The 25,386-nt window shown below is 41.8% G+C and overlaps 1 protein-coding gene across 2 annotated transcripts in view; it reads right to left on the minus strand.

Moving 5' to 3' along the window:
- The window catches only part of KIF13B (kinesin family member 13B), a 201,228-nt gene that overhangs the window by 161,792 nt on the left and 14,050 nt on the right, over window positions 1-25,386 (minus strand). For both annotated transcript variants that reach the window (XM_075860868.1, XM_075860867.1), the window contains exon 2: window positions 2,611-2,704. In XM_075860868.1, the coding sequence (XP_075716983.1) occupies window positions 2,611-2,704 (94 nt within the window). The remainder of the gene's footprint in view (window positions 1-2,610; window positions 2,705-25,386) is intronic.

Consider the following 25,386-nt stretch of genomic DNA (forward strand, 5'->3'; position numbering starts at 1 on the left):
CAGTCCCGGGAGTCAATCACACATCAATGGCCTTTCCTAAGGATCAGTCATTACTGATTACTTCTCACAGCTGAGGGTTTGCTGCAATCGTGTCCAGTCTAGGTAATGCTAAACACATTAGCTGCACAGGTCTCTCTGCTGTCCTGATAGTTTGCTACAATGTATCTGCGCAGGTAAGGCACTGTTCACGCTTTTTTCCTTCCGTCAGAGGCGTCTGTTGGGAGTATTCCCTACCCTCTACCTTTGACGGCAGGCTGCAATGTATGCCACTGTATAGGCATAGAGATACATACGTCCCCAATAGGCTCTGTTTGTGAAAAAAATAAATATCGGCCAAGCGTATACCAAAAAGACACTCTTGGCACACGCTGGGTGCACCGGCCCTATGGATACGTTTAGCGTATGTGCCGGCAGCTTTCCAGGCGCATATCCTAAACATAATTAAGAAACGGAGTGTGAACAGAGCCCAAAACGTATCAGTCAGTGGTCCTGACCGTTTACCTCACAGAAAATTGGATTGCAGCAAACCCTCAGCTGTGAGAAGTATTCGGTCAAGACAGGATTTCAGCCTCTGGATGGAAATTTTTTGTAATCCTATTCACTGACAGCAAGCAGAGATGGTAAAAATGGTAACAAATTAAAATACAAAGTATGGGATGCCCACAGGAAGACAGAAAAGTATCCACAAAGGAGCAGCCGCGGATTCTATCACACCCCCAATAAATCAGACAAAAGGAGGGCAGCTGTCACCTTAATCTAGGTCAAATTCCTTGCCAGCCTATTGCCCAGCCGTCAGCGTGGAAGCACATCGGGATGTACGCTCCATCTGCTCGTATTATAATTTCCTCCTGTACGGCGTACGCCTTCCATAGAGCAAGCATGTAGTTACGGCACGGCGCCATGTCAGACCCATCATCTCACCGCCGGCCCATGGTGGAACTTATGCCCCGAGGAAACCGTGCCGAGATGTGGGAAGAGACAGCGCTCCATATGTATTGCCAAATGGCGACATTTTTTATCCTCCCAAGCACTAAAGGAGAACGGGCAGCCTCAATAAGACAACGTATGGCCGGTTATACGGGGTATGCGTCAGACAGGCTAGACCTTTTGGGGTCCCTTGTGCCCAAGTTATGGGGTGCTGAGAAGAATGGGTGTTCCAGTGGTGCCAGTCTGCCGTACACGCAGCAACGGGCACAATCCCATCGATCCCACGGTGTAACAAGGGGGATGGTGGCTGGCGGGCACACCAGAGGTTTCCCTACATTGTCATCTTTTTCTGATTTTCGGGAAAAAAAAAGCAGGTGGTGACAGCAGAGCCATGCAATGATTTATCACCGAATATAGCAGAGCCCACTGTGTTGTACAGGACATGAAGCTCTACAGAATAGTGCAGTAAGTAAGCCCCGGCTAGGGCGGGTGATCTGGTATACCCTGGCAGAGTTTCCTCATGGAAAAATCTGCCCACGTTCCGCCCTGCTGTGCCCACATACCAGACTAGACTCTGCTGAACTGTATGTGAGAGCAAGTATGAGCACAGTGTGGTTTACAATCCTTGGAAGCCAAACCACAGCACGGACTGATGTAGCAGAGCTAGATTTGTAAATTGTTTCCGCTCTTAGTCACAGAAGTTGGTTTACCTGCAGTAAATTATGCGCTGTGGTATCAAGTGACAAACTCAAATCTGCTACATTTACATTGTCACGGTGGGACAGGGGATTAGGAGATGCCCTTTGAGGATCACATCAGCGGGTGAAATGTATCACATTGATATGAAGTATGCAAATAAATCAAACGAGTGTGCCGCTCAGTCTAATTGGCCCAGAGGCACCATGTGGTCATGGTCCCGGCTGGAACCACTTGGTGCCTCTCGGCCTATTAGACCAGGCAGCACACTCGTTTGCACAGAGTCTATACTTTAAAAGGTGTTTTCAGGACTATCAGATTGATGGCCTATCCTTAGAATAAGTCATCAATATCAGATTTGTGGGGGTCAAATTCTGGGTACCCCCACCAATTAGCTCACTGGAGCACCACCTCCTTTCCAATGTTGACCAGTCACAGCGCCATGCATTTGGTTGTGGCTGTGCCAGGTATTGCAGCTCAGCCCTATTCAAGTAAATGGGACTGAACCGCAATACCAGGGACAGCCACTACTCGATGTATGGCGCTGTGTCTGGTAAACAATAAGGAGGGGGTGATGCAATCCAGTGACCTGATCGGTGGGGGTGCCGGGAGACAGACCCCCACAATGTGATATTGATGGCCTATCCTAAGGACATATCCTATAAAATATATATTATATTTGTAACTGCAGATTCCCTCGGTGGAAATTCGGAGAAAAAAAAAACAACTAAAATGTACCAGTTCACACAGCTGAAGGCTTTGTTACAATGTGTCAGTAAGTAAACGCTGTACAGCTTGTAGTTCAGGACAGGAGAGAGCTGCTGTGTTTATCTCACAGAGGATTGCCTATACTGGTACACTGTAGCAAACCCTCAGCTGCTGCGAGCAGGACTCATTTAGCCTCCGGACCGAAAGTATATTATAAAGTGGCAGAACTTTTCATTACGCTGACGCTTTACTGGACGTCTTCGGTGGTAGATCACGTACCTGGCGTCCCCTTTGGAGAGGTTGCTGTTGGAGGGGTACAGGATGACTTGATCTTTCTCCACGTCCACGACACATTTTGTATGAAGGTCGAATTCTGCAAAAAAAACAAAAAGGTAACGTTATAGCGGTACACGCAAGGCGACCAGGTCAGCCACTTTCAGTTTATTGCAACTTTATGTGTAAGGCCTTGTTCACACTGAGTGTATCCGACACGTCTTTCAACGCGTTTTACATGCCAGAAAACGCGTCAGAAATGAAACCCTTGATTTAAGCTTGACGTCAATAAGAAAGCGCATGGTTAGTACATACAACACGTTTTTTTTAAATGCATAGTGTAAATAAAAACGCGTCCGGAGAATTTTTTTGCGCGTAAAACGTGCCGAAGATACTCCTAATTCCAATAGTCAATGGGAGTCCTAATTAGACGGGGAAAAAACGAGCCAAAATCGCGCACAAAACACGGAAAAGAACAACACAGGCGCGCCTGTATTTTATAAGGCGCTTTACAGCAACGCTAGTGATTTTGATACGTTTTCACGTCTTAGCGCTGTGTGAACAAGGCCTAAGACTTAACAGTAATTGGGCCCAAAAGAACTGGCGTACATCGCTTGCGCCAAATTTATTATGTGTTTTACACACTTTTTGTGCCTTACTGGAAAAGTTGGCGTGACTAAAGATGTAGGTGATAAATGTCTGATCGCCGCGACCGCCACGATCTCTAGAATGGTGGTCCCGCGCCGAGCAGCCGTGCAGAGAGGATCACATGGAATGGAGCGGCGGCGACACCCCAGGACCCGCAGTGATCGCGCAGCGACATCTACCATGCCGGCGCGATCACCATCAAGTACATCAACGTTGGAATGCGGAAAGAGGACCGGTCCTGTGACGTGCATGGACGTGGTAATCCGGGTAAAGCTTATCGGCTTGCGCCACTCTTTTAGTGCAAAATAATGGTGTAACAACAATGAGGTGGCGTGAGGAAGGGATAAGCATCTAGGATGTCTATATGGCGCAGTTTCGGCCTATCTAACCTAGTTTTATTAGACGGTATGGGCCTTATTTTACAAAACCGAAAAAAAAAACACCTTGTTGCCCATAGCGACCAATCAAGAGTTCAGCTTACATTTCTTAAAATGAAAGCAAAATAAAAAATGAAAGCTGCGCTGTGATTGGTTGCTATGGGCAACAAGGCCAGATTTCCATTTTTTTTTGCCATTTTTATTTATTTCCGTGACAGCTCAGTCTTCAGCCAGTACGTTTGGTGAGCGAGTCCTCGGCCCACATTGTCATGACATTTTGGGGTCAGTCAGACGTCTTATGCCTGAGCAACTGCATCGCTGGTATCAGCCTCAGGCCGAGCGCGCACATGGGAGCCGGCCGCTCTGTATCCGGAGCGCCTCTGAAGCGTGGAGCTTATTATATAGATTAGGAGGCGGACGGTGGCCGACACGTATACCGGATAACGGTGACCGGCCTGGGGCGTCTGCTGGGCTCCAATATAGCAGACAAGCCGCCATTATCTCCCTTCCGAGATGACCGCATTATCTTCAAGCTTTATATAGGATTAGAAGGCTTGAGTAATCGAGTCAGATTGGTTGCTAGGGAATGTGCTGCCTGACAACCCCATATAAAAGGCTGTAGTTTTTACATTATATCCATAGCAACCAGTCTGTCTCACACGATGGATTGAGATTATTACCCCAGGGTTTGTATTACTAATCTAATTTTTCTTAAATGAATGGGGTTGTCTAAAAGTCGGACAAACCCCTGTAATGGGGCCAACCTGAAGAGAAGCTTTTAATGTACTAACCATTAATGGGGAAGAAATGTGATCCATGTTAGGTCGGTGGGGACCTCCGCTAATCACTTTAAGAGGGTACCCCAGTCCAATGCTCCATTCAATTTCTCCTTATCGTCCTGGTGGAGCGGGAAGAAGGACTGGAGCCCCCCTTTCTAGCGATTAGTGGGGGTTTCCAGTGGATAAGTGATCAATGTTAACGTCAGGAATAACTATAATTCTACTGAGGTCCCGTGCGGACAGACCCATTGGGCTAGTGTATTAATTAGGCCTCAGAGGGGCGTCCATACTGACCGGGGACTGGAGTTAGTCAAGTTTAGTGTTACCATAGGGGGATGTCTGCTTTGGACAATCCCTACTTGCTGGAAAGGTCCCTTGACAATAAGCTGAACACAAATGTCCCCCTGCTGGGACCCCCAGCGATCCGCTGTAATCTGTGGGTAAACCTGGTAGTAAGTGTTCAACTTCCCTGCAGCACCCCCACAGGAGAAATGAAGTATTACACACGGTCCATTCATATCAATGTGTTGTCTGTGTAATACAGGACAGGTCCTCCAGAGAGAGAGAGGCTCTATGTAACCGCTCTCCACTCCTGAACATGGGACCCCCTTCTGTTAACTCATAATTCCCTAATAGGGTGAATGGAAATGGGTTCTCTAAACTGGATAACCCCATTAAGGGGACTTGTCGGACTCTAGGACAGCCCCTTTAAATGTAGATGGAGACCCTCTTTAAAGTGGGACTGTTCCCTCCTACGTGACTTATAATAATTACGATCTCATTATTCCTAATTAATATTTATCTAAGCACGAATAGGTTTGGACCATCACAAAAGAGGCAAGCCGGAGTTCGGACACGGTTGCCCATAATTCGGTGGGGCCACCGGCAGTTTTGGTCACCACCAGAGAAGTTGGCAGGTCCCAATGCTGGATTGCGAACCGCTTGGTAACCAGAAGTGGCACAACATGACAAACATGCCAACACCTGGAATACTCAAGCGGACTACCAGCCAACAGGAAGTCACCGGTGTCCGTAATAATATGCCATGCTACGTTGTAGTGTTTGTAGGGCGGATCCGGAATACAAGGAGTAAAGTAGCAGTAACTCCACAACAAGACCAAAGTTCAGAGCATCCGGACCCCAAATACCACAGAGATTTTGCTACGACAGGAACTAATCTCCCATCGGAATTGTTAAAATTTATAAAAAAAACACGACACTGCATACACCCTAGTGAACCATATCTGCCAGTGCCGTGCTCGCTAGGTAGATGGTAACATCTTTCGGAGCCTCCAAGACCGATCCGTCATATTTGACGGGAAAAACCACCCAGCACGCATAGCTATATTCTCTTTCAAAATGACTGAACCGGATGGACCCCATTATAAGTCAATGGGGTCCGTCGGCCATTAGCATCACACGATGGATCCGGCACAGACTCCTGGTTTAGAACGGTCTAGCCTAAGTTATGATGGCATCAGGTGACACCATTCGATTTAATGGCTCCGGTAGAGAGCATGTGGGGTCAGTATAGAGAAGAGGATGCGTAGCAAATAATATGAATCAGCGTGCCCCCCCAACACCATATCACAGGATGAACATGGCAGTCAACCCCAGTGACAGAGCATTTACTTTAATTAAGTCCAGTTTAGAAACCCCATTTCCATACACCCTATTAGGGAATTATTCGTTAATAGAGGGGGGTCCTCTATTCAGGAGCCTCATCTCTTGGTCAGACTGGAGAGCGGTTACATAGAGCGTATTTCTCTCTGGAGGACCCGTCCTGTGCTACATTACACAGACAACCCATTGACATGAATGGACACTGTGTAATACTTTATTTCCCCTGTGGTGGCGATGCAGGGAAAAGTAACACTTAGTGCCAGGTTTCCCCAAAGATTACAGCTGATCGCTGGGGGTCCCAGCAAGGGGACAATTTGTGATCAGCATATTCTTAAAGGGGTTTAACCACAAAATACATGTATCCCCTATTCACAGGATAGGGGATACATGTGTGATCGCTAGGGGTCCGACCGCTGGAGACCCCCAGCGATCGCACATATATCCCGCATCCTGTGCATAGGGGATACATGTGTTTGTGGGAAGACCCCTTCAAGGGACCCTTCAAATTAGTCGGGATTGTACAAAGTGGAGTACTCCTTTAACCCCTTCATGCACCAGGACGTCCCCATAACCCCCTTAAAGTAGGGAGCGGGCTCACGCGCTGAGCCCGCTCCATAGCTGCGGGTGTCAGCTGTGTATTACAGCTGACACCTCACACTAACGGCCAGGAACAGAGAGAACTCTGATCCTGGCCGTGCATTCACTTAGATGCCGCAGTCAATAGTGACAGTGGCAACTAAGCCGTTAGAAAGAGGGGACAGCGCCCTCCGACAGCCCATCATTGTCATGGCAGCCTAATGAAGACCCCCCCACTGTCTGCCATCTTTCTGCCTCTGTTAAGCCCATCCTCTGGCAGGGATTAACAGGAGCCTGTGGAAAATACAATATACTGGAATACATTAGTATCGGACGATTGCTGGTTCAAACTCACTAGGGGAACTAATAAAAAGTGTTAAAAATAGTTAAATAAAGTTCAGTAGAGTAAAAAAAAGAAAAAATTGTAAAAGTTAAAAAAAAAAACAAAACACCCTGTTCCCATTTTTTCTCTAAAGTAGTGTAAAAAATAAAACAAAATTGGTGTCGCTGCGTCCGTAAAAGTCCAAAATATTACCCTGCAAGTTAAATAATAAAATATTGTAATATTTTGGACTTTTACGGACGCAGCGATACCAATTTTGTTTATTTTTTGACACTACTTTAGAGAAAAATGGGAACAGGGTGTTTTTGTTTTTTTTAACTTTTACAATTTTTTTTTTTTTTTTTTTTACTCTACTGAAAACTTTATTTAACTATTTTTAACACTTTTTATTAGTTCCCCTAGTGAGTTTGAACTATTGTAAAAAAAATAATGAAAAACCGCCAGAATCTCAAAAAAATGGATCAAAAAGTCGTATGTAGCAAAATATGTTACCAATATAAACTACAGCCCGTCCCACAACAAATAACCCCTCGCGACCCTCAATTGGCGAAAAAATAAACACAACTATTTTTTTTAATTTTCTTTGTAAAAGTAGTAAAACATAGTAAAAACTACATAAATTTCTCATCGCCGTAAGGCCTCATTCACACGGCAGGGTTTCCCGGCCGGGTGCCGGCCGTTCATAAATCGGCCGGCACCCGGCTGCATTAGGAATGATAGACCCCTAATGGGGCTATTCACACGACCGATTTTTGACGGCCGGAAAATCCGGCCGTCAAAAAACAGGACATGCTCTATCTTTGCCCGGGCACCCGGCCGCCCGGCTCCCATAGAAGTCTATGGGGCCGCGTATTACACGGCCATCACCGGAATGTGTTCCGAGTGATGGCCGGGTTTCCCGGCACTTGCGCTCTATCTCCTCCTCCTCACAGCGCAGAGTGCATGTGAGGAGGAGGAGTTGATGCCATTCTGACGAATGGCATCGCTGTACACTGTGTTGCAGGGCCGGGGTGTACAGCAGGTGGAGGGAGCGCTGCGCTGGCTCCCTTCCCCTGCTTGTTAAAAGCACCCTGGCTCGGCGACACCTTAGATGGCGCCGCTAGTAGTAGTAGCAGCAGCTGCTGCTGCTGCGGCTGCTACTACTGTAGCGACGCCACTATAGCAGAGCAGGGAGGTATCTCCCCGCTCTGCTATGTGCTAGCCGCACTTTAGCTCCTTGAAGGAGCGGAATCCTCGTGTTTTCGGGGATTCCGCTCCTGGACAGAGCGCTTGATGTCTCTGTCCTTATCTGGGCAGTGGCATCAGGGGAAACTCCTGAAGCGGAATCCCCGAACACATGGGGATTCCCCTTCAGGAGCTGCCGCTGATGTCACTGTCCGGATCTGCCCGGCCCGGCACGGATGCATAACTTTATGCAAACCGGCCGGGCAAAATGGCCGATTTTACTGGCCGACACTCGGGCTCCGGAACGACCCGGTCGTGTGAATCCCTTCTAACTGTATTGAATGTCATTTTTGCCGCATGGTGAAAGACGTAAAAACAAACACCCCCCCCCCCCAAAAAAACTGAATCTTTTTTTTCAATTCCCCGGTAAATTATATGCTAAAAAAAAACAAACAAAAAAAACCTTCACACCACTCGATTGACAAAGAAGGAAAAAAATAAATAAAAGTTATGCCTCTTGGATGGCGGGGGGGGGTGAAAAACGAAAAAATTACTGTTGCACCAAGGGGTTAATGCACGTACGTGTTTTTGATGGCATTCTGTTGGAAGTAAAAGACCGCAGAGGTTTTTTTTTTTTTTGACAGTACGAAGTCGAGAAGCACTTGCTCCACGGTTAACTGCAGGCAGAATGACATTTGTTCATCAGGACGTGCGGGCAGAGAGGCCCCGGAGACAGGAATAATTGGCTCCCGCGCTCCATCATCGGCCGTCACGTCACATTAAAATCCAAGATGCAGAATTAAGATTGTGCAGGACTATTAATCCGCCGGAAGACTAAAGGAAACATAAGACGCCAAACCGTGCTGCGCTCTGTAAGGGCTCGTCCACTCGTAGCGGACGGGAAACACGCCGCGGTATACAGAAGCAGCAAAACGGACGAGATACAACAAATCTCATCCACACGCTGCGTAAACGTTCCGACTACAAATTGACCTGCGGTGCGTAATTTTCGGAAGAGATGTCACCATCTCCCAATATTGTGAAATACGCCGCAAAATACGGACCATTTTCTGCAGCAATTCCGTTACATGTGAACAAGCCCTAAATCAGGGGAGTGCGAGTAATTTACTACCGAACCACAGACCGGAGCCGCAAAATTGTTTATAGACAATCGGCCAAAATTTTTAGTTGATTTGTTTGGCATATAATTTTATTTGGTTCCCCCCTCCCCGCATGAATCCTCTGATGAGATTATATTGTATGTTTGTAGAGAAAGAGAGCAAAAGGATAGAGGGGCCAAGGGCCACTAAACCGTTTATGTCTATGGACCAATTTAAAGTGAACGTCCACCTCTCAACACATCCTTGATGGACATGCAGGGGCGTAGCTAGGGGGGGGGGCAAGCGGGGCATGTGCCCCAGGCGCAACCCAGTGGTAGGGAAAGGGGGGGCGCCGAAGAGCAGCTGATCGCTGCTGATAGGCGCCCCGTATGTCGGATACCTGCAGCAGCTTTAGGAAGAGCCAGGAAATTACGGCGTTCTGACTGGGGTCTGTGACGGCCAGGGAGTGGACCAGTCCAGTCACCTGACCTCACATCAGTGACATGAGGTCAGATGAGACTCAGGTCAGGGGACAGGTCCACTCCCGTGCTGCAGCCTTCCAGCTCTGCCTCTACTCTGTGCTCTGCTGTTACACACGCTGAAAAGCAGAGAGGAAGCTCCGCCCACAGCCTGTCCTGACCTGTGATGCTGTCAGAAAGGAGACATGGTGAGTGTGTGTGTGTGTGTAGTGTGAATACAGTGTGTGTCTCTGTGTTTGTACGTGTATATGTTAGAGTGTGTGTGTGTGTGTGTGTGTGTGTGTCTCTACGTGTGTGTGTGTGTGTGTGTGTGTGTGTGTGTGTGTGTGTGTGTGTCTCACATCTACTACATTATCTGTAATCAGAGAGTTATCACTGTGTTATCTGTGGTGTTACATAGGACTGCAGGGGACACAACTACATTATCAGTACTCAGAGTTATCACTGTGTGTTATCTGTGGTGTTACATAGGACTGCAGGTAACATCTACTACATTATCTGTGCTGTGTACATATGTGCCTGTGTACGTTATATATGGGTCTGTTTGTGAATGTGTCTTTGTGCTTGTATATATGTGCCTTCTATGTATTTGTATATGTCCCTGTCTGTGTATTTATCTGCGTGTGTGTGTGTGTGTGTGTGTGTGTGTGTGTGTGTGTGTGTGTGTGTCTGTACGTCTATATATTTACCTGTATGTATATATTCCAGAATGTGTGTCTGTATATTTGCCTGTATGTCTAAATATCTGTCTTTATGTATGTACAGTATATATGTTCCAGCGTGTCCATATATGTGGTTAATTTTTGGTTTGTGTAGGGGGCGGCAATAGAAAGTCCCGCACAGGGCGCCATCCAACCAAAGGCCGGCCATGGCTGTCACCAACCCTAGTCAGAAGGAACTCCGCCGCTGCCTGCGCCGCATGAACTCCTCGGCTCCTCCGGTAAGTCACACCAGGCAGAGCGGAGAGTGGTAGCGGTAGGCTACCGCTCACCGGTCTGTTCACAGTGTGGCGCTAAGTACAAGCGGGGGGGGAGTGTGGCGCTATTTACAGAGGGGCAGCGGGCTGTGTGTGGCACTATATACAAGGGGGGCTGTGTGTGGCACTATATACAAGGGGGGCTGTGTGGCGCTATCTACAGGGGGCTGTGTGTGGCGCTATCTACAGGGGGCTGTGTGTGGCGCTATCTACAGGGGGCTGTGTGTGGCCTCTAATTTATTTTCTTTTAATTTATTTTTATGTTAATTACATTATAGAACTGCATCGCTTGTAAAATGTAGAAATGCTTTTATACTCAAGTTACATTAAAAAAATTGTGAACAAAAAATTATATCTCATTGATTGGTAGGGAAAGACAACATGGCGAGGGGGAAGGAGATGTCGGGAAATAAGTTGGGGGGGGGGGGGGGCGCCAATCTGAATCTTTGCCCCGGGTGCAGGAGAACCTAGCTACGCCTCTGTGGACATGTATCTTTTTTCAACCGTACGAACTATGGAACCATCCTGTGCTGATTGATTTTTTTTTTTTTAATACATCTTTAGGTTCAGTTCACACGTTGCGTAAATACGGCAAATTTTACACAACAGATTTCGTTGCGGAAAACCCGCAGAAAATACAGTAGCAGCAAAGTAAATGAGATAGAACAAATCTGCGTAAATACGGAGCGAAAAAAACCGCTCAGAAATTGGCCTGTGGTGTAGAATTTTATTCCGCAGCGTGTCAATTGTATTTGCGTAATCGCTGCTTATTTGCGTTTTTGATTTTGCGTTTTCTTGCAGCGGGTTCACAGCGATTCCGCCGCAAAAAACGAAACTCAGAAAAAAATAAAAATCTTATACTTACCCAGGATTCTGTGTTTCTCCCTCCAGCGCTGTCACCTGGGATGACGTTTCATCCCACGTGACCGCTGCAGCCAATCGCAGTTTTCTGCAGTGGACAGTTTGGTGCGCTTTTTTGCCCGGAAATTCCCTGTGGCGCACAGGGCGGCTATGCTGCGTGCGTTTACGCAGCGTATCTGCCCCGTGTGAACACAGCCTTATAGTGGTCAGAGGTCCGTTCTTCACAGAGCACCAATTCCCCTGCATAGCCATAGAACAAAATGATAAAATTCTGTCTTTCTGCAGTCACCACTAGGGGGAGCTTCAAAGCTTACTGCATACTGTGTTATTATTGATCTCAGTGTAAAAGTATAAACAATATGTAGTAAGCTCCCCCTAGTGGTGGCTGAAGGCAACATCCAGGAGTTTTCAAATTGACCGTCCACATCAAAGCTGCAAACGAGCGCGCAGAGATAGATGTGGGAACCGCACCGACTGTTACGTTACCAGATCAACCCTCAACAAACACTGCACATAATAGACACGAGTGACCGGCGAAGTGACAGGACGGAGCGTGCAACAATCACTGCTAATGTAGGTCTATCACTGAGGCGTCCTCCTCTTAAAGGAACCCTGACCTTATATCTCCATTTCATCTGCAGTAGAATAAAATCTACTGTTCCCTTTTAATAGTCACATGAAACGGACTATAGTGTGGTCCAATAGGAGAAGGTCCAGAAATTAACTCACGTCACGCAACGCAATATTTACGATGTCCAAACAAGAAGGGGTTAGAGCGACCAATAAATAGCCCCATTAAGGGCCAAAATCAGGTGAGTGCAGGGAGAACGGCTTCAGAGCTGTGTCCTGTGCTCCGAGTCCTCCCTCTGCTCTGTGGAACCACGGAGAAGGATATTAGACTTTCTAAAGAGTCTAGGGGGGAAATCACTTCTTCCAGGGACGTCAATTGTTATTTTCAGGGGACACTTACAGGGTGCAAAAATTCCCACTAGTTCTACTACTATTTTATTCTGTTTCCTATAGGCCCTTTTGAAACAGAGTTGTTTGGCACTGTTTTTGACGCAGAAACCGTGTCAGAATCCGCGCCAAATTTGCCTCCCATCGATTTCATTGGGAGGTAGAAATGTTTTTTTCCGCTCGCAGTTTTAGCCACTCACAGAAAAAAAGCTACCTGATCTTTCTTCCCGCGGCACTATCTCTGACCTCCCATTGAAATCAATGGGAGGCAGAGAAAGCTTTACGGCCTACGGCAAGAAAGTGCAGGCTGATCAAAACCCTGAAGGAAGGATTTTTTTCTGCCTGCAAAATACTGAACAGAGCCTTAAAGAGGATCTGTCAGTTCTCCTGTGTGGTGTAGTATAGAGGATCTGTCAGCTCTCCTGTGTGGTGTAGTATAGAGGAGCTGTCAGCTCTCCTGTGTGGTGTAGTATAGAGGAGCTGTCAGCTCTCCTGTGTGGTGTAGTATAGAGGAGCTGTCAGCTCTCCTGTGTGGTGTAGTATAGAGAAGCTGTCAGCTCTCCTGTGTGGTGTAGTATAGATTATCTGTCAGCTCTCCTGTGTGGTGTAGTATAGAGGATCTGTCAGCTCTCCTGTGTGGTGTAGTATAGAGGATCTCTCAGCTCTCGTTTGTGGTGTAGTATAGAGGACCTGTCTGCTCTCCCGTGTGGTGTAGTATAGAGGATCTGTCAGTTCTCCCGTGTGGTGTAGTATAGAGGATCTGTCAGCTCTCCCATGTTGTATAGTATAGAGGATCTGTCAGTTCTCCTGTGTGGTATAGTATAATGGATCTGTCAGCTCTCCTGTGTGGTGTAGTATAGAGGATCTGTCAGATCTCCTGTGTGGTGTAGTATAGAGGATCTGTCAGCTCTCCTGTGTGGTGTAGTATAGAGGAGCTGTCAGCTCTCCTGTGTGGTGTAGTATAGAGGAGCTGTCAGCTTTCCTGTGTGCTGTAGTATAGAGGATCTGTCAGCTCTCCTGTGTGGGGTAGTATAGAGGATTTGTCAGCTCTCCTGTGTGGGGTAGTATAGAGGATCTGTCAGCTCTCCTGTGTGGTGTAGTATAGAGGAGCTGTCAGCTCTCCTGTGTGGTGTAGTATAGAGGAGCTGTCACCTCTCCTGTGTGGTGTAGTATAGAGGCGCTGTCAGCTCTCCTGTGTGGTGTAGTATAGAGGCGCTGTCAGCTCTCCTGTGTGGTGTAGTATAGAGGAGCTGTCAGCTCTCCTGTGTGGTGTAGTATAGAGGAGCTGTCAGCTCTCCTGTGTAGTGTAGTATAGTGGATCTGTCAGCTCTCCTGTGTGGTGTAGTATAGAGGAGCTGTCAGCTCTCCTGTGTGGTGTAGTATAGAGGATCTGTCAGCTCTCCTGTGTGGTGTAGTATAGAGGATCTGTCAGCTCTCCTGTGTGGTGTAGTATAGAGGATCTGTCAGCTCTCCTGTGTGGTGTAGTATAGAGGATCTGTCAGCTCTTCTGTGTGGTGTAGTATAGAGGATCTGTCAGTTCTCCTGTGTGGTGTAGTATAGAGGATCTGTCAGCTCTCCTGTGTGGTGTAGTATAGAGGAGCTGTCAGTTCTCCTGTGTGGTGTAGTATAGAGGATCTGTCAGTTCTCCTGTGTGGTGTAGTATAGAGGAGCTGTCAGCTCTCCTGTGTGGTGTAGTATAGAGGAGCTGTCAGCTCTCCTGTGTGGTGTAGTATAGAGGATCTGTCAGCTCTCCTGTGTGGTGTAGTATAGAGGATTTGTCAGCTCTCCTGTGTGGTGTAGTATAGAGGATCTGTCAGTTCTCCTGTGTGGTGTAGTATAGAGGAGCTGTCAGTTCTCCTGATTGGTATAGTATAGAGGATCTCTCAGCTCTCCTGTGTGGTGTAGTATATAGGAGCTGTCAGCTCTCCTGTGTGGTGTAGTATAGAGGAGCTGTCAGTTCTCCTGTGTGGTGTAGTATAGAGGAGCTGTCAGTTCTCCCGTGTGGTGTAATATAGAGGATCTGTCAGCTCTCCTGTGTGGTGTAGTATAGAGGAGCTGTCAGTTCTCCTGTGTGGTGTAGTATAGAGGATCTGTCAGCTCTCCTGTGTGGTGTAGTATATAGGAGCTGTCAGCTCTCCTGTGTGGAGTAGTATAGAGGAGCTGTCAGCTCTCCTGTGTGGTGTAGTATAGAGGATCTGTCAGCTCTCCTGTGTGGTGTAGTATAGAGGATTTGTCAGCTCTCCTGTGTGGTGTAGTATAGAGGATCTGTCAGCTCTCCTGTGTGGTGTAGTATAGAGGAGCTGTCAGTTCTCCTGATTGGTATAGTATAGAGGATCTCTCAGCTCTCCTGTGTGGTGTAGTATATAGGAGCTGTCAGCTCTCCTGTGTGGTGTAGTATAGAGGATCTGTCAGCTCTCCTGTGTGGTGTAGTATAGAGGAGCTGTCAGTTCTCCTGATTGGTATAGTATAGAGGATCTCTCAGCTCTCCTGTGTGGTGTAGTATATAGGAGCTGTCAGCTCTCCTGTGTGGTGTAGTATAGAGGAGCTGTCAGTTCTCCCGTGTGGTGTATATATAATCATATACGATGAAGGAGAACGCAGCGCTCCTGATGATTCACCTGTAAGACTCCACCCCGGTATTACGAGTAGTAATGAGAAGGTGTAATCCTGCGTTTTAGGATTACGTCCTGGGATAAACCTTACGGTGCACTTGATATTCTTCTCATATATAACCCAATCGTTAAGTGTCATGAGATGAAGGCAGGAAAACACTTGTATGGAGGGAAATAAAATCTGGCTTCTCTCCACGCTCATATCCCCGGCTGCTACGAATGTTAATGAATCGTGATCTCTTCTATAAATGCAAAACCGCCTCCGGCCACTTCCTCACCCCCATGTATAAAGCAGCGCTTGTTCAAGTGAAAGAAGAAGAGTGATGGGGGCAGAAAAAAAAAAGAGACCATAAAGTATCCAGAGCCATGATAGAAGCAGCAAGACCCCAGATGACGGCCGCTTATCTCCAAAACATCGGTCCTAACACAGTATATGAATGAGCAAAACACAGCGATATCAGATTCAGTTATAACTAATACCTACTGCCAGTAGGGGGCGCCGACATAGTGGGAGTATATAGGAGCAGTATTATAGTAGTTATATTCTTGTATATAGGAGCAGTATTATAGTAGTTATATTCTTGTATATAGGAGCAGTATTATAGTAGTTATATTCTTGTATATAGGAACAGTATTATAGTAGTTATATTCTTGTATATAGGAGCCAGTATTATAGTAGTTATATTCTTGTTTATAGGAGGCAGTATTCTAGTAGTTATATTCTTGTATATAGGAGCAGTATTATAGTAGTTATATTCTTGTATATAGGAGCAGTATTATAGTAGTTATATTCTTGTATATAGGAGCAGTATTATAATAGTTATATTCTTGTACATAGAGGCAGTATTATAGTAGTTATATTCTTGTATATAGGGGGCAGTATTATAGTAGTTATATTCTTGTATATAGGGGGCAGTATTATAGTAGTTATATTCTTGTATATAGGGGGCAGTATTATAGCAGTTATATTCTTGTATATAGGGAGCAGTATTATAGTGGTTATATTCTTGTATATAGGGGCAGTATTATAGTAGTTATATTCTTGTATATAGAAGCAGTATTATAGTAGTTATATTCTTGTATATAGGGGGCAGTATTATAGTAGTTATATTCTTGTATATAGGAGCAGTATTATAGTAGTTATATTCTTGTATATAGGGGGCAGTATTATAGTAGTTATATTCTTGTATATAGTAGGCAGTATTATAGTAGTTATATTCTTGTATATAGAGGCAGTATTATAGTAGTTATATTCTTGTGTATAGGAGCAGTATTATAATAGTTATATTCTTGTATATAGGGGGCAGTATTATAGTAGTTATATTCTTGTATATAGGGGGCAGTATTATGGTTGTTATATTCTTGTATATAGGGGGCAGTATTATAGGAGTTATATTCTTGTATACAGGGGGCAGTATTATAGTAGTTATATTCTTGTATATAGGGGGGCAGTATTATAGTAGTTATATTCTTGTATATAGAGGGCAGTATTATAGTAGTTATATTCTTGTATATAGGGGGCAGTATTATAGTAGTTATATTCTTGTATATATAGGGCAGTATTATAGTAGTTATATTCTTGTATATAAGGGGGCAGTATTATAGTAGTTATATTCTTGTATATAGGAGTAGTATTATAGTAGTTATATTCTTGTATATAGGGGCAGTATTATAGTAGTTATATACTTGTATATAGGGGGCAGTATTATAGTAGTTATATTCTTGTATATAGGAATAGTATTATAGTAGTTATATTCTTGTACATAGGGGCAGTATTCTAGTAGTTATATTCTTGTATATAGGGGAAGTAATATAGTAGTTATATTCTTGTATGTAGGGGCAGTATTATAGTAGTTATATTCTTGTATGTAGGCGGCAGTATTATAGTAGTTATATTCTTGTATATAGGGGGCAGTATTATAGGAGTTATATTCTTGTATACAGGGGGCAGTATTATAGTAGTTATATTCTTGTATATAGGGGGCAGTATTATGGTAGTTATATTCTTGTATATAGGGGGCAGTATTATAGGAGTTATATTCTTGTATACAGGGGGCAGTATTATAGTAGTTTTATTCTTGTATATAGGGGGCAGTATTATAGTAGTTATATTCTTGTATATAGGGGGGCAGTATTATAGTAGTTATATTCTTGTATATATGGGCCAGTATTATAGTAGTTATATTCTTGTATATAGGGGGCAGTATTATAGTAGTTATATTCTTGTATATAGAGGGCAGTATTATAGTAGTTATATTCTTGTATATAGAGGGCAGTATTATAGTAGTTATATTCTTGTATATAGGGGGCAGTATTATAGTAGTTATATTCTTGTATATATGGGGCAGTATTATAGTAGTTATATTCTTGTATATAGGGGGAAGTAATATAGTAGTTATATTCTTGTATATAGGGGGCAGTATTATAGTAGTTATATTCTTGTATATAGGCGGCAGTATTATAGTAGTTATATTCTTGTATATAGGCGGCAGTATTATAGTATTTATATTCTTGTATATATAGTGAGTAGTATTATAGTAGTTATATTCTTGTATATAGGGGGCAGTATTATAGTAGTTATATTCTTGTATATAGGGCCAGTATTATAGTAGTTATATGCTTGTATATAGGAGTAGTATTATAGTAGTTCTATTCTTGTATATAGGCGGCAGTATTATAGTAGTTATATTCTTGTATATAGGGGGCAGTATTATAGTAGTTATATTCTTGTATATAGGAATAGTATTATAGTAGTTATATTCTTGTACATAGGAGCAGTATTATAGTAGTTATATTCTTGTATATAGGGGCAGTATTATAGTAGTTATATTCTTGTATATAGGAATAGTATTATAGTAGTTATATTCTTGTACATAGGAGCAGTATTATAGTAGTTATATTCTTGTATATAGAGGTAGTATTATAGTAGTTATATTCTTGTATATAGGAGCAGTATTATAGTAGTTATATTCTTGTATATAGGGGCAGTAATATAGTAGTTATATTCTTGTATATAGGGGCAGTAATATAGTAGTTATATTCTTGTATATAGGGGCAGTATTATAGTAGTTATATTCTTGTATATATAGTGAGTAGTATTATAGTAGTTATATTCTTGTATATAGGGGGCAGTATTATAGTAGTTATATTCTTGTATATAGGGGGCAGTATTATAGTAGTTATATTCTTGTATATATAGTGAGTAGTATTATAGTAGTTATATTCTTGTATATAGGGGGCAGTATTATAGTAGTTATATTCTTGTATATATGGGGTAGCATTATAGTAGTTATATTCTTGTATATAGGGGCAGTATTATAGTAGTTATATTCTTGTATATATGGGGCAATATTATAGTAGTTATATTCTTGTATATATGGGCAGTATTATAGTAGTTATATTCTTGTATATAGGGGCAGTATTATAGTAGTTATATTCTTGTATATAGGAATAGTATTATAGTAGTTATATTCTTGTATATAGGAATAGTATTATAGTAGTTATATTCTTGTATATAGGGAGCAGTATTATAGTAGTTATATTCTTGTATATAGGAATAGTATTATAGTAGTTATATTCTTGTATATAGGAATAGTATTATAGTAGTTATATTCTTGTATATAGGGGCAGTATTATAGTAGTTATATTCTTGTATATAGGGAGTAGTATTACAGTAGTTATATTCTTGTATATAGGAGCAGTATTATAGTAGTTATATTCTTGTATATAGGAGCAGTATTATAGTAGTTATATTCTTGTATATAGGGGGCACGATTATAGTAGTTATATTCTTGTATATAGGAGCAGTATTATAGTAGTTATATTCTTGTATATATGGGCAGTATTATAGTAGTTATATTCTTGTATATAGGAGCAGTATTATAGTAGTTATATTCTTGTATACAGGAGGCAGTATTATAGTAGTTATATTCTTGTATATAGGGGGCAGTATTATAGTAGTTATATTCTTGTATATAGGAGAAGTATTATAGTAGTTATATTCTTGTATATAGGGGCAGTATTATAGTAGTTATATTCTTGTATATAGGAGCAGTATTATAGTAGTTATATTCTTGTATATATGGGCAGTATTATAGTAGTTATATTCTTGTATATAGGAGCAGTATTATAGTAGTTATATTCTTGTATATAGGAGCAGTATTATAGTAGTTATATTCTTGTATATAGGAGCAGTATTATAGTAGTTATATTCTTGTATATGGGGACAGTATTATAGTAGTTATATTCTTGTATATGGGGACAGTATTATAGTAGTTATATTCTTGTATATAGGGGCAGTATTATAGTAGTTATATTCTTGTATATAGGAGCAGTATTATAGTAGTTATATTCTTGTATATAGGAGCAGTATTATAGTAGTTATATTCTTGTATATGGGGACAGTATTATAGTAGTTATATTCTTGTATATAGGGGCAGTATTATAGTAGTTATATTCTTGTATATAGGGGGCAGTATTATAGTAGTTATATTCTTGTATATAGGGGGCAGTATTATAGTAGTTATATTATTGTATATAGGAGCAGTATTATAGTAGTTATATTCTTGTATGTTGGGGGCAGTATTATAGTAGTTATATTCTTGTATATAGAGGCAGTATTATAGTAGTTATATTCTTGTATATAGGGGGCAGTATTATAGTAGTTATATTCTTGTATATAGAGGCAGTATTATAGTAGTTATATTCTTGTTTATAGGAGGCAGTATTATAGTAGTTATATTCTTGTATATAGGGGCAGTATTATAGTAGTTATATTCTTGTATATAGGAATAGTATTATAGTAGTTATATTCTATACTATCAAAATAGAGATTTTGCTGATACCCTCACTTATTTATATATACAAAGTGAGTTTTTGGGGAACTACAACGGTGTATACCACCAATTAATGTTATTTATTATATTTTAGGAATAGGGAAAAGAGGAAAAGAGTTGTAGTTCCTATTAGAAATGGAAAAAAATATTTAAATTTTATTAGTATATTTGGGTTAAAATAATTCTAAAATAATTCTATATATTTCTCAATGTAGGTCAAAATTTATTTAGCAGTGCAGAGGACCCCTTGTCCTGCACTTCAAGACCAAAATTTGTCTTATGTATGCTAATATAATACAACAATAAAGTTGGACTATTACTTGCTGAGGTAAGTATAAATCTGCTCACATAGGCATATTATATGCACTGTGTGAATCAGTATTAGCTGTTAATCACTAAACATTGTATCAGTTTTGTGTGTACTGGTATTTGCAATGTTTTCTGTTATTAAATAGACATTGTATCTAATTCTTGTGCTGTGCACTAAGTGAATTGCCAAAGGCTTACAATGTATTAGATATTATCCTTTAGTAACTAGACACTGTATCTGTTCCTTTCGTGCTTTACACTGAGTGTGTTAATTTAAGTTTGCTAGTCTAGAGACTTTATCAATTGATTGACAGACACTATATCTGATTCTTTGCAACGATCTTGTACCTATAAGCCTGCTATTTCATATAAGTTGTCAGTTATTTTATGTCTATCTAACGATTTTAATTCCTACAGCAGTCCATATTGTGTTGTTACACCACGCTGGTTGCATCTGTCAAAAGTAGTGACAGTGCGGTAATTTATGTGAATGAGCTCTATAGAGATTATTTTGATTGTAATGTGCTCACAGATAGTGCTCTCCTAAAGTTTGTAAGAGGCTGTTTACAGTGGCACTATGCGGTATTTAGGCTGAATAGCCTGTATGTTGTATAAAGCATGCACTATCGATCCTCTTGTTGAGATCAGCAGCAAATTGTTACGCTTATTTCACTTTTATGTGAATGAGCTCTATAGATATTATTTTGATTGTAATGTGCTCTGAGATAGTGCTCTCCTAAAATTTGTAAGAGGCTGTTCACAGTAGCACTATGCGGTATTTAGGCTGAATAGCCTGTATGTTGCATAAAGCATGCACTATCGATCCTCTTTGTAGAGATCAGCAGCAAATTGTTACGCTTGTTTCACTTTTATTTATGAACTACTTGCTGTCTGTTGTCTATGAAGGCAGCTAACAACTGCAGATTGCAATTATATGCGCTGTCAGGGGTTTACCCTGCAGCGTCTATCAAGATGTTGTATAAAGCATGCACTATCGATCCTCTTTGTAGAGATCAGCAGCAAATTGTTACGCTTGTTTCACTTTTATTTATGAACTACTTGCTGTCTGTTGTCTATGAAGGCAGCTAACAACTGCAGATTGCAATTTTATCCGCTGTCAGGGGTTTACCCTGCAGCGTCTATCAAGATACACGTCCCACTCTCCTAATGGAAGCAGCGCTTCTTACATGTGAGTCTTTGCAGACTATTGATTATGTATTGTTGGTAGTAGCATTAGAATTAGGCTAGGACCTTATACATTGAGTTCATTAATATGACTGGACACCCGACGCGCGTTTCGCCGGCATTCCGAAACGCGCGTCGGGTGTCCAGTCATATTAATGAACTCAATGTATAAGGTCCTAGCCTAATTCTAATGCTACTACCAACAATACATAATCAATAGTCTGCAAAGACTCACATGTAGAAGCGCTGCTCCCTGAAGCAGAGCGGGACGTATATCCAGATAGACGCTGCAGGGTTAAACCCCTGACAGCGCGCACAAAACCAGCTGACTTGCAGAGCGGACTAGGGTGTTCAGTCATATCAATGTACTCAATGCATAGAGTCCTAGCCTATCCTAATGCTATTACCAATAATCAATAACTAATAGTCTGCAAAGACTTACATGTAAGAAGCGCTGCTTCCATTAGGAGAGTGGGACGTGTATCTTGATAGACGCTGCAGGGTAAACCCCTGACAGCGGATAAAATTGCAATCTGCAGTTGTTAGCTGCCTTCATAGACAACAGACAGCAAGTAGTTCATAAATAAAAGTGAAACAAGCGTAACAATTTGCTGCTGATCTCTACAAAGAGGATCGATAGTGCATGCTTTATACAACATCTTGATAGACGCTGCAGGGTAAACCCCTGACAGCGCATATAATTGCAATCTGCAGTTGTTAGCTGCCTTCATAGACAACAGACAGCAAGTAGTTCATAAATAAAAGTGAAACAAGCGTAACAATTTGCTGCTGATCTCTACAAAGAGGATCGATAGTGCATGCTTTATGCAACATACAGGCTATTCAGCCTAAATACCGCATAGTGCTACTGTGAACAGCCTCTTACAAATTTTAGGAGAGCACTATCTCAGAGCACATTACAATCAAAATAATATCTATAGAGCTCATTCACATAAAAGTGAAATAAGCGTAACAATTTGCTGCTGATCTCAACAAGAGGATCGATAGTGCATGCTTTATACAACATACAGGCTATTCAGCCTAAATACCGCATAGTGCCACTGTAAACAGCCTCTTACAAACTTTAGGAGAGCACTATCTGTGAGCACATTACAATCAAAATAATCTCTATAGAGCTCATTCACATAAATTACCGCACTGTCACTACTTTTGACAGATGCAACCAGCGTGGTGTAACAACACAATATGGACTGCTGTAGGAATTAAAATCGTTAGATAGACATAAAATAACTGACAACTTATATGAAATAGCAGGCTTATAGGTACAAGATCGTTGCAAAGAATCAGATATAGTGTCTGTCAATCAATTGATAAAGTCTCTAGACTAGCAAACTTAAATTAACACACTCAGTGTAAAGCACGAAAGGAACAGATACAGTGTCTAGTTACTAAAGGATAATATCTAATACATTGTAAGCCTTTGGCAATTCACTTAGTGCACAGCACAAGAATTAGATACAATGTCTATTTAATAACAGAAAACATTGCAAATACCAGTACACACAAAACTGATACAATGTTTAGTGATTAACAGCTAATACTGATTCACACAGTGCATATAATATGCCTATGTGAGCAGATTTATACTTACCTCAGCAAGTAATAGTCCAACTTTATTGTTGTATTATATTAGCATACATAAGACAAATTTTGGTCTTGAAGTGCAGGACAAGGGGTCCTCTGCACTGCTAAATAAATTTTGACCTACATTGAGAAATATATAGAATTATTTTAGAATTATTTTAACCCAAATATACTAATAAAATTTAAATATTTTTTTCCATTTCTAATAGGAACTACAACTCTTTTCCTCTTTTCCCTATTCCTAAAATATAATAAATATTCTATACTATATAAGTAGTACTAGGGTTTTTCTTGTCATGTGCTGCAAGATCATATAAGTATTTTAGATGTTGAAACATAACACTATGACTGGGTAAGTCTATTTGTACAGAAGTAATACATACCAGGACGTGCTGAAACAGGGAGAATGCCTCTCATTCTATATGTGAGATTTTTAAGACAAAAAGTTCTTATCATTATATTAATGGAAATAGTCATGTACTTGAAGGAAAGAGTCCACTTATCTTTTCACACTACAGAAATACACATTGTGGGATATCTTGCACTTTAAAAAGGAACGTACCACCTATATTTACTTTTACTAATTAAAACTAGATCGTGAAATATAATTTTTTTTTAAGTCTATTTTTATTTTAGGATTGTAGATTTTTTTATTCTATTTTCTGTACATGAATATGGGGGCAGCCATCTTGCCTGAGCAGTCGGTAACAGCATTTAGAGATAGCCACATGGACCATAGGAACCTGTAGACTGGAGATGTTCATTGACTTCTATGGGAGAGTTTTATGGGCATGCTCTGTGACCTGTGCAGAGGTCATTGTGCAGGGAGGGGGAGATGTGTCTATCACCTATTGTCAATGAAGGATCCTGTATTATCTATATATAGATGTTATCTGTCAGTGTAATCCTGCCTGTGAAAATGAGATTACTGCTGAAAAGTGATCACTACAGAACAGGAAGGATCAGACTATTATGAAACGTAGATCCTGTGAAAGGTAACATCTGCATATATACATAACACAGGATCTACGTTTCATAATAGTCTGATCCTTCCTGTTCTGTAGTGATCACTTTTCAGCAGTAATCTCATTTTCACAGGCAGGATTACACTGTATATATGCAGATGTTACCTTTCAGTGTAATTCTGCCTGTGATAATAATGAGAGGACTGCTGAGAAGTGATCTCTACAGAACAGGAAGGATCAGTCTATTATGAAACGTAGATCCTGTGTTATGTATATATGCAGATGTTACCTTTCAGTGTAATTCTGCCTGTGATAATAATGAGAGGACTACTGAGAAGTGATCACTACAGAACAGGAAGGATCAGTCTATTATGAAACGTAGATCCTGTGTTATGTATATATGCAGATGTTACCTTTCAGTGTAATTCTGCCTGTGATAATAATGAGAGGACTACTGAGAAGTGATCACTACAGAACAGGAAGGATCAGTCTATTATGAATGGTGAATCCTGTGTTATGTATATATGTAGATGTTACCTTTCAGTGTAATTCTGCCTGTGATAATAATGAGGTGACTGCTGAGAAGTGATCTCTACAGAACAGGAAGGGTCAGTCTATTGTGAGGCTTAGTGGCCAGAGTGAAAACTGCAATATATTTTTTAACATAATGACAAAAAGTATATATTCTTAAAAAAAATGTTTAACATACAAACTTAACTTAAACAATAAGTCATTTTCTGATACATTCCCTTTAAGGTCAGCTACAGAGTGCAGCCAGTTGCTAGCTGTGACTCCATTATGCAGCCAGAACCATGGCTTATCCCGGCATTGGCATAATTATCTCCGTCGTGTCATCTAAAGACATTGTTGGGTCACAAGGCAACATTGTTGCAACAAAGCACTGTCAATGTGATAATTGGCTTATGCGTCTGGCTACATATGGGGACGTCGCTATACACTCTGACACTATCCAATCAGTGCTGTTTTAGGAAACGACGGTTGACAACTATTATGGCCACCTTCACAGCACCCAAATGGGTGGTCACCCAGTTTTCCCAGACATACCAGGTTATAGAGCCCTATCAGTACATTAGTGAGCAAACTTGCCATCCAAGGTCTGGGAAAGCAACCCAGTGGGAGCTCGAGTGGCGGCTACATTGGTTGTCACCCAGTTTTTCAAGAAACGTCTATAAAATATACGTATTCACTGTGTGAGGCTTTGGGAGTGCGGTTTTATGGTGAGAACGTGGGTCACCCAAAGGGAAGTGAAGACCCAGTAACGACTGAGAAGTTTCTAAGACGTGCGCGGTTATTTTTCGCATCTTCTGTTTGGTCAACAGCTCCGCAGTTTTTGTAAAAACATCTCTGACATCAACAGAATGAATAAT

The sequence above is a fragment of the Rhinoderma darwinii genome, chromosome 4, assembly GCF_050947455.1.
Source record: "Rhinoderma darwinii isolate aRhiDar2 chromosome 4, aRhiDar2.hap1, whole genome shotgun sequence".
In the NCBI taxonomy this organism is placed as follows: domain Eukaryota; kingdom Metazoa; phylum Chordata; class Amphibia; order Anura; family Rhinodermatidae; genus Rhinoderma; species Rhinoderma darwinii.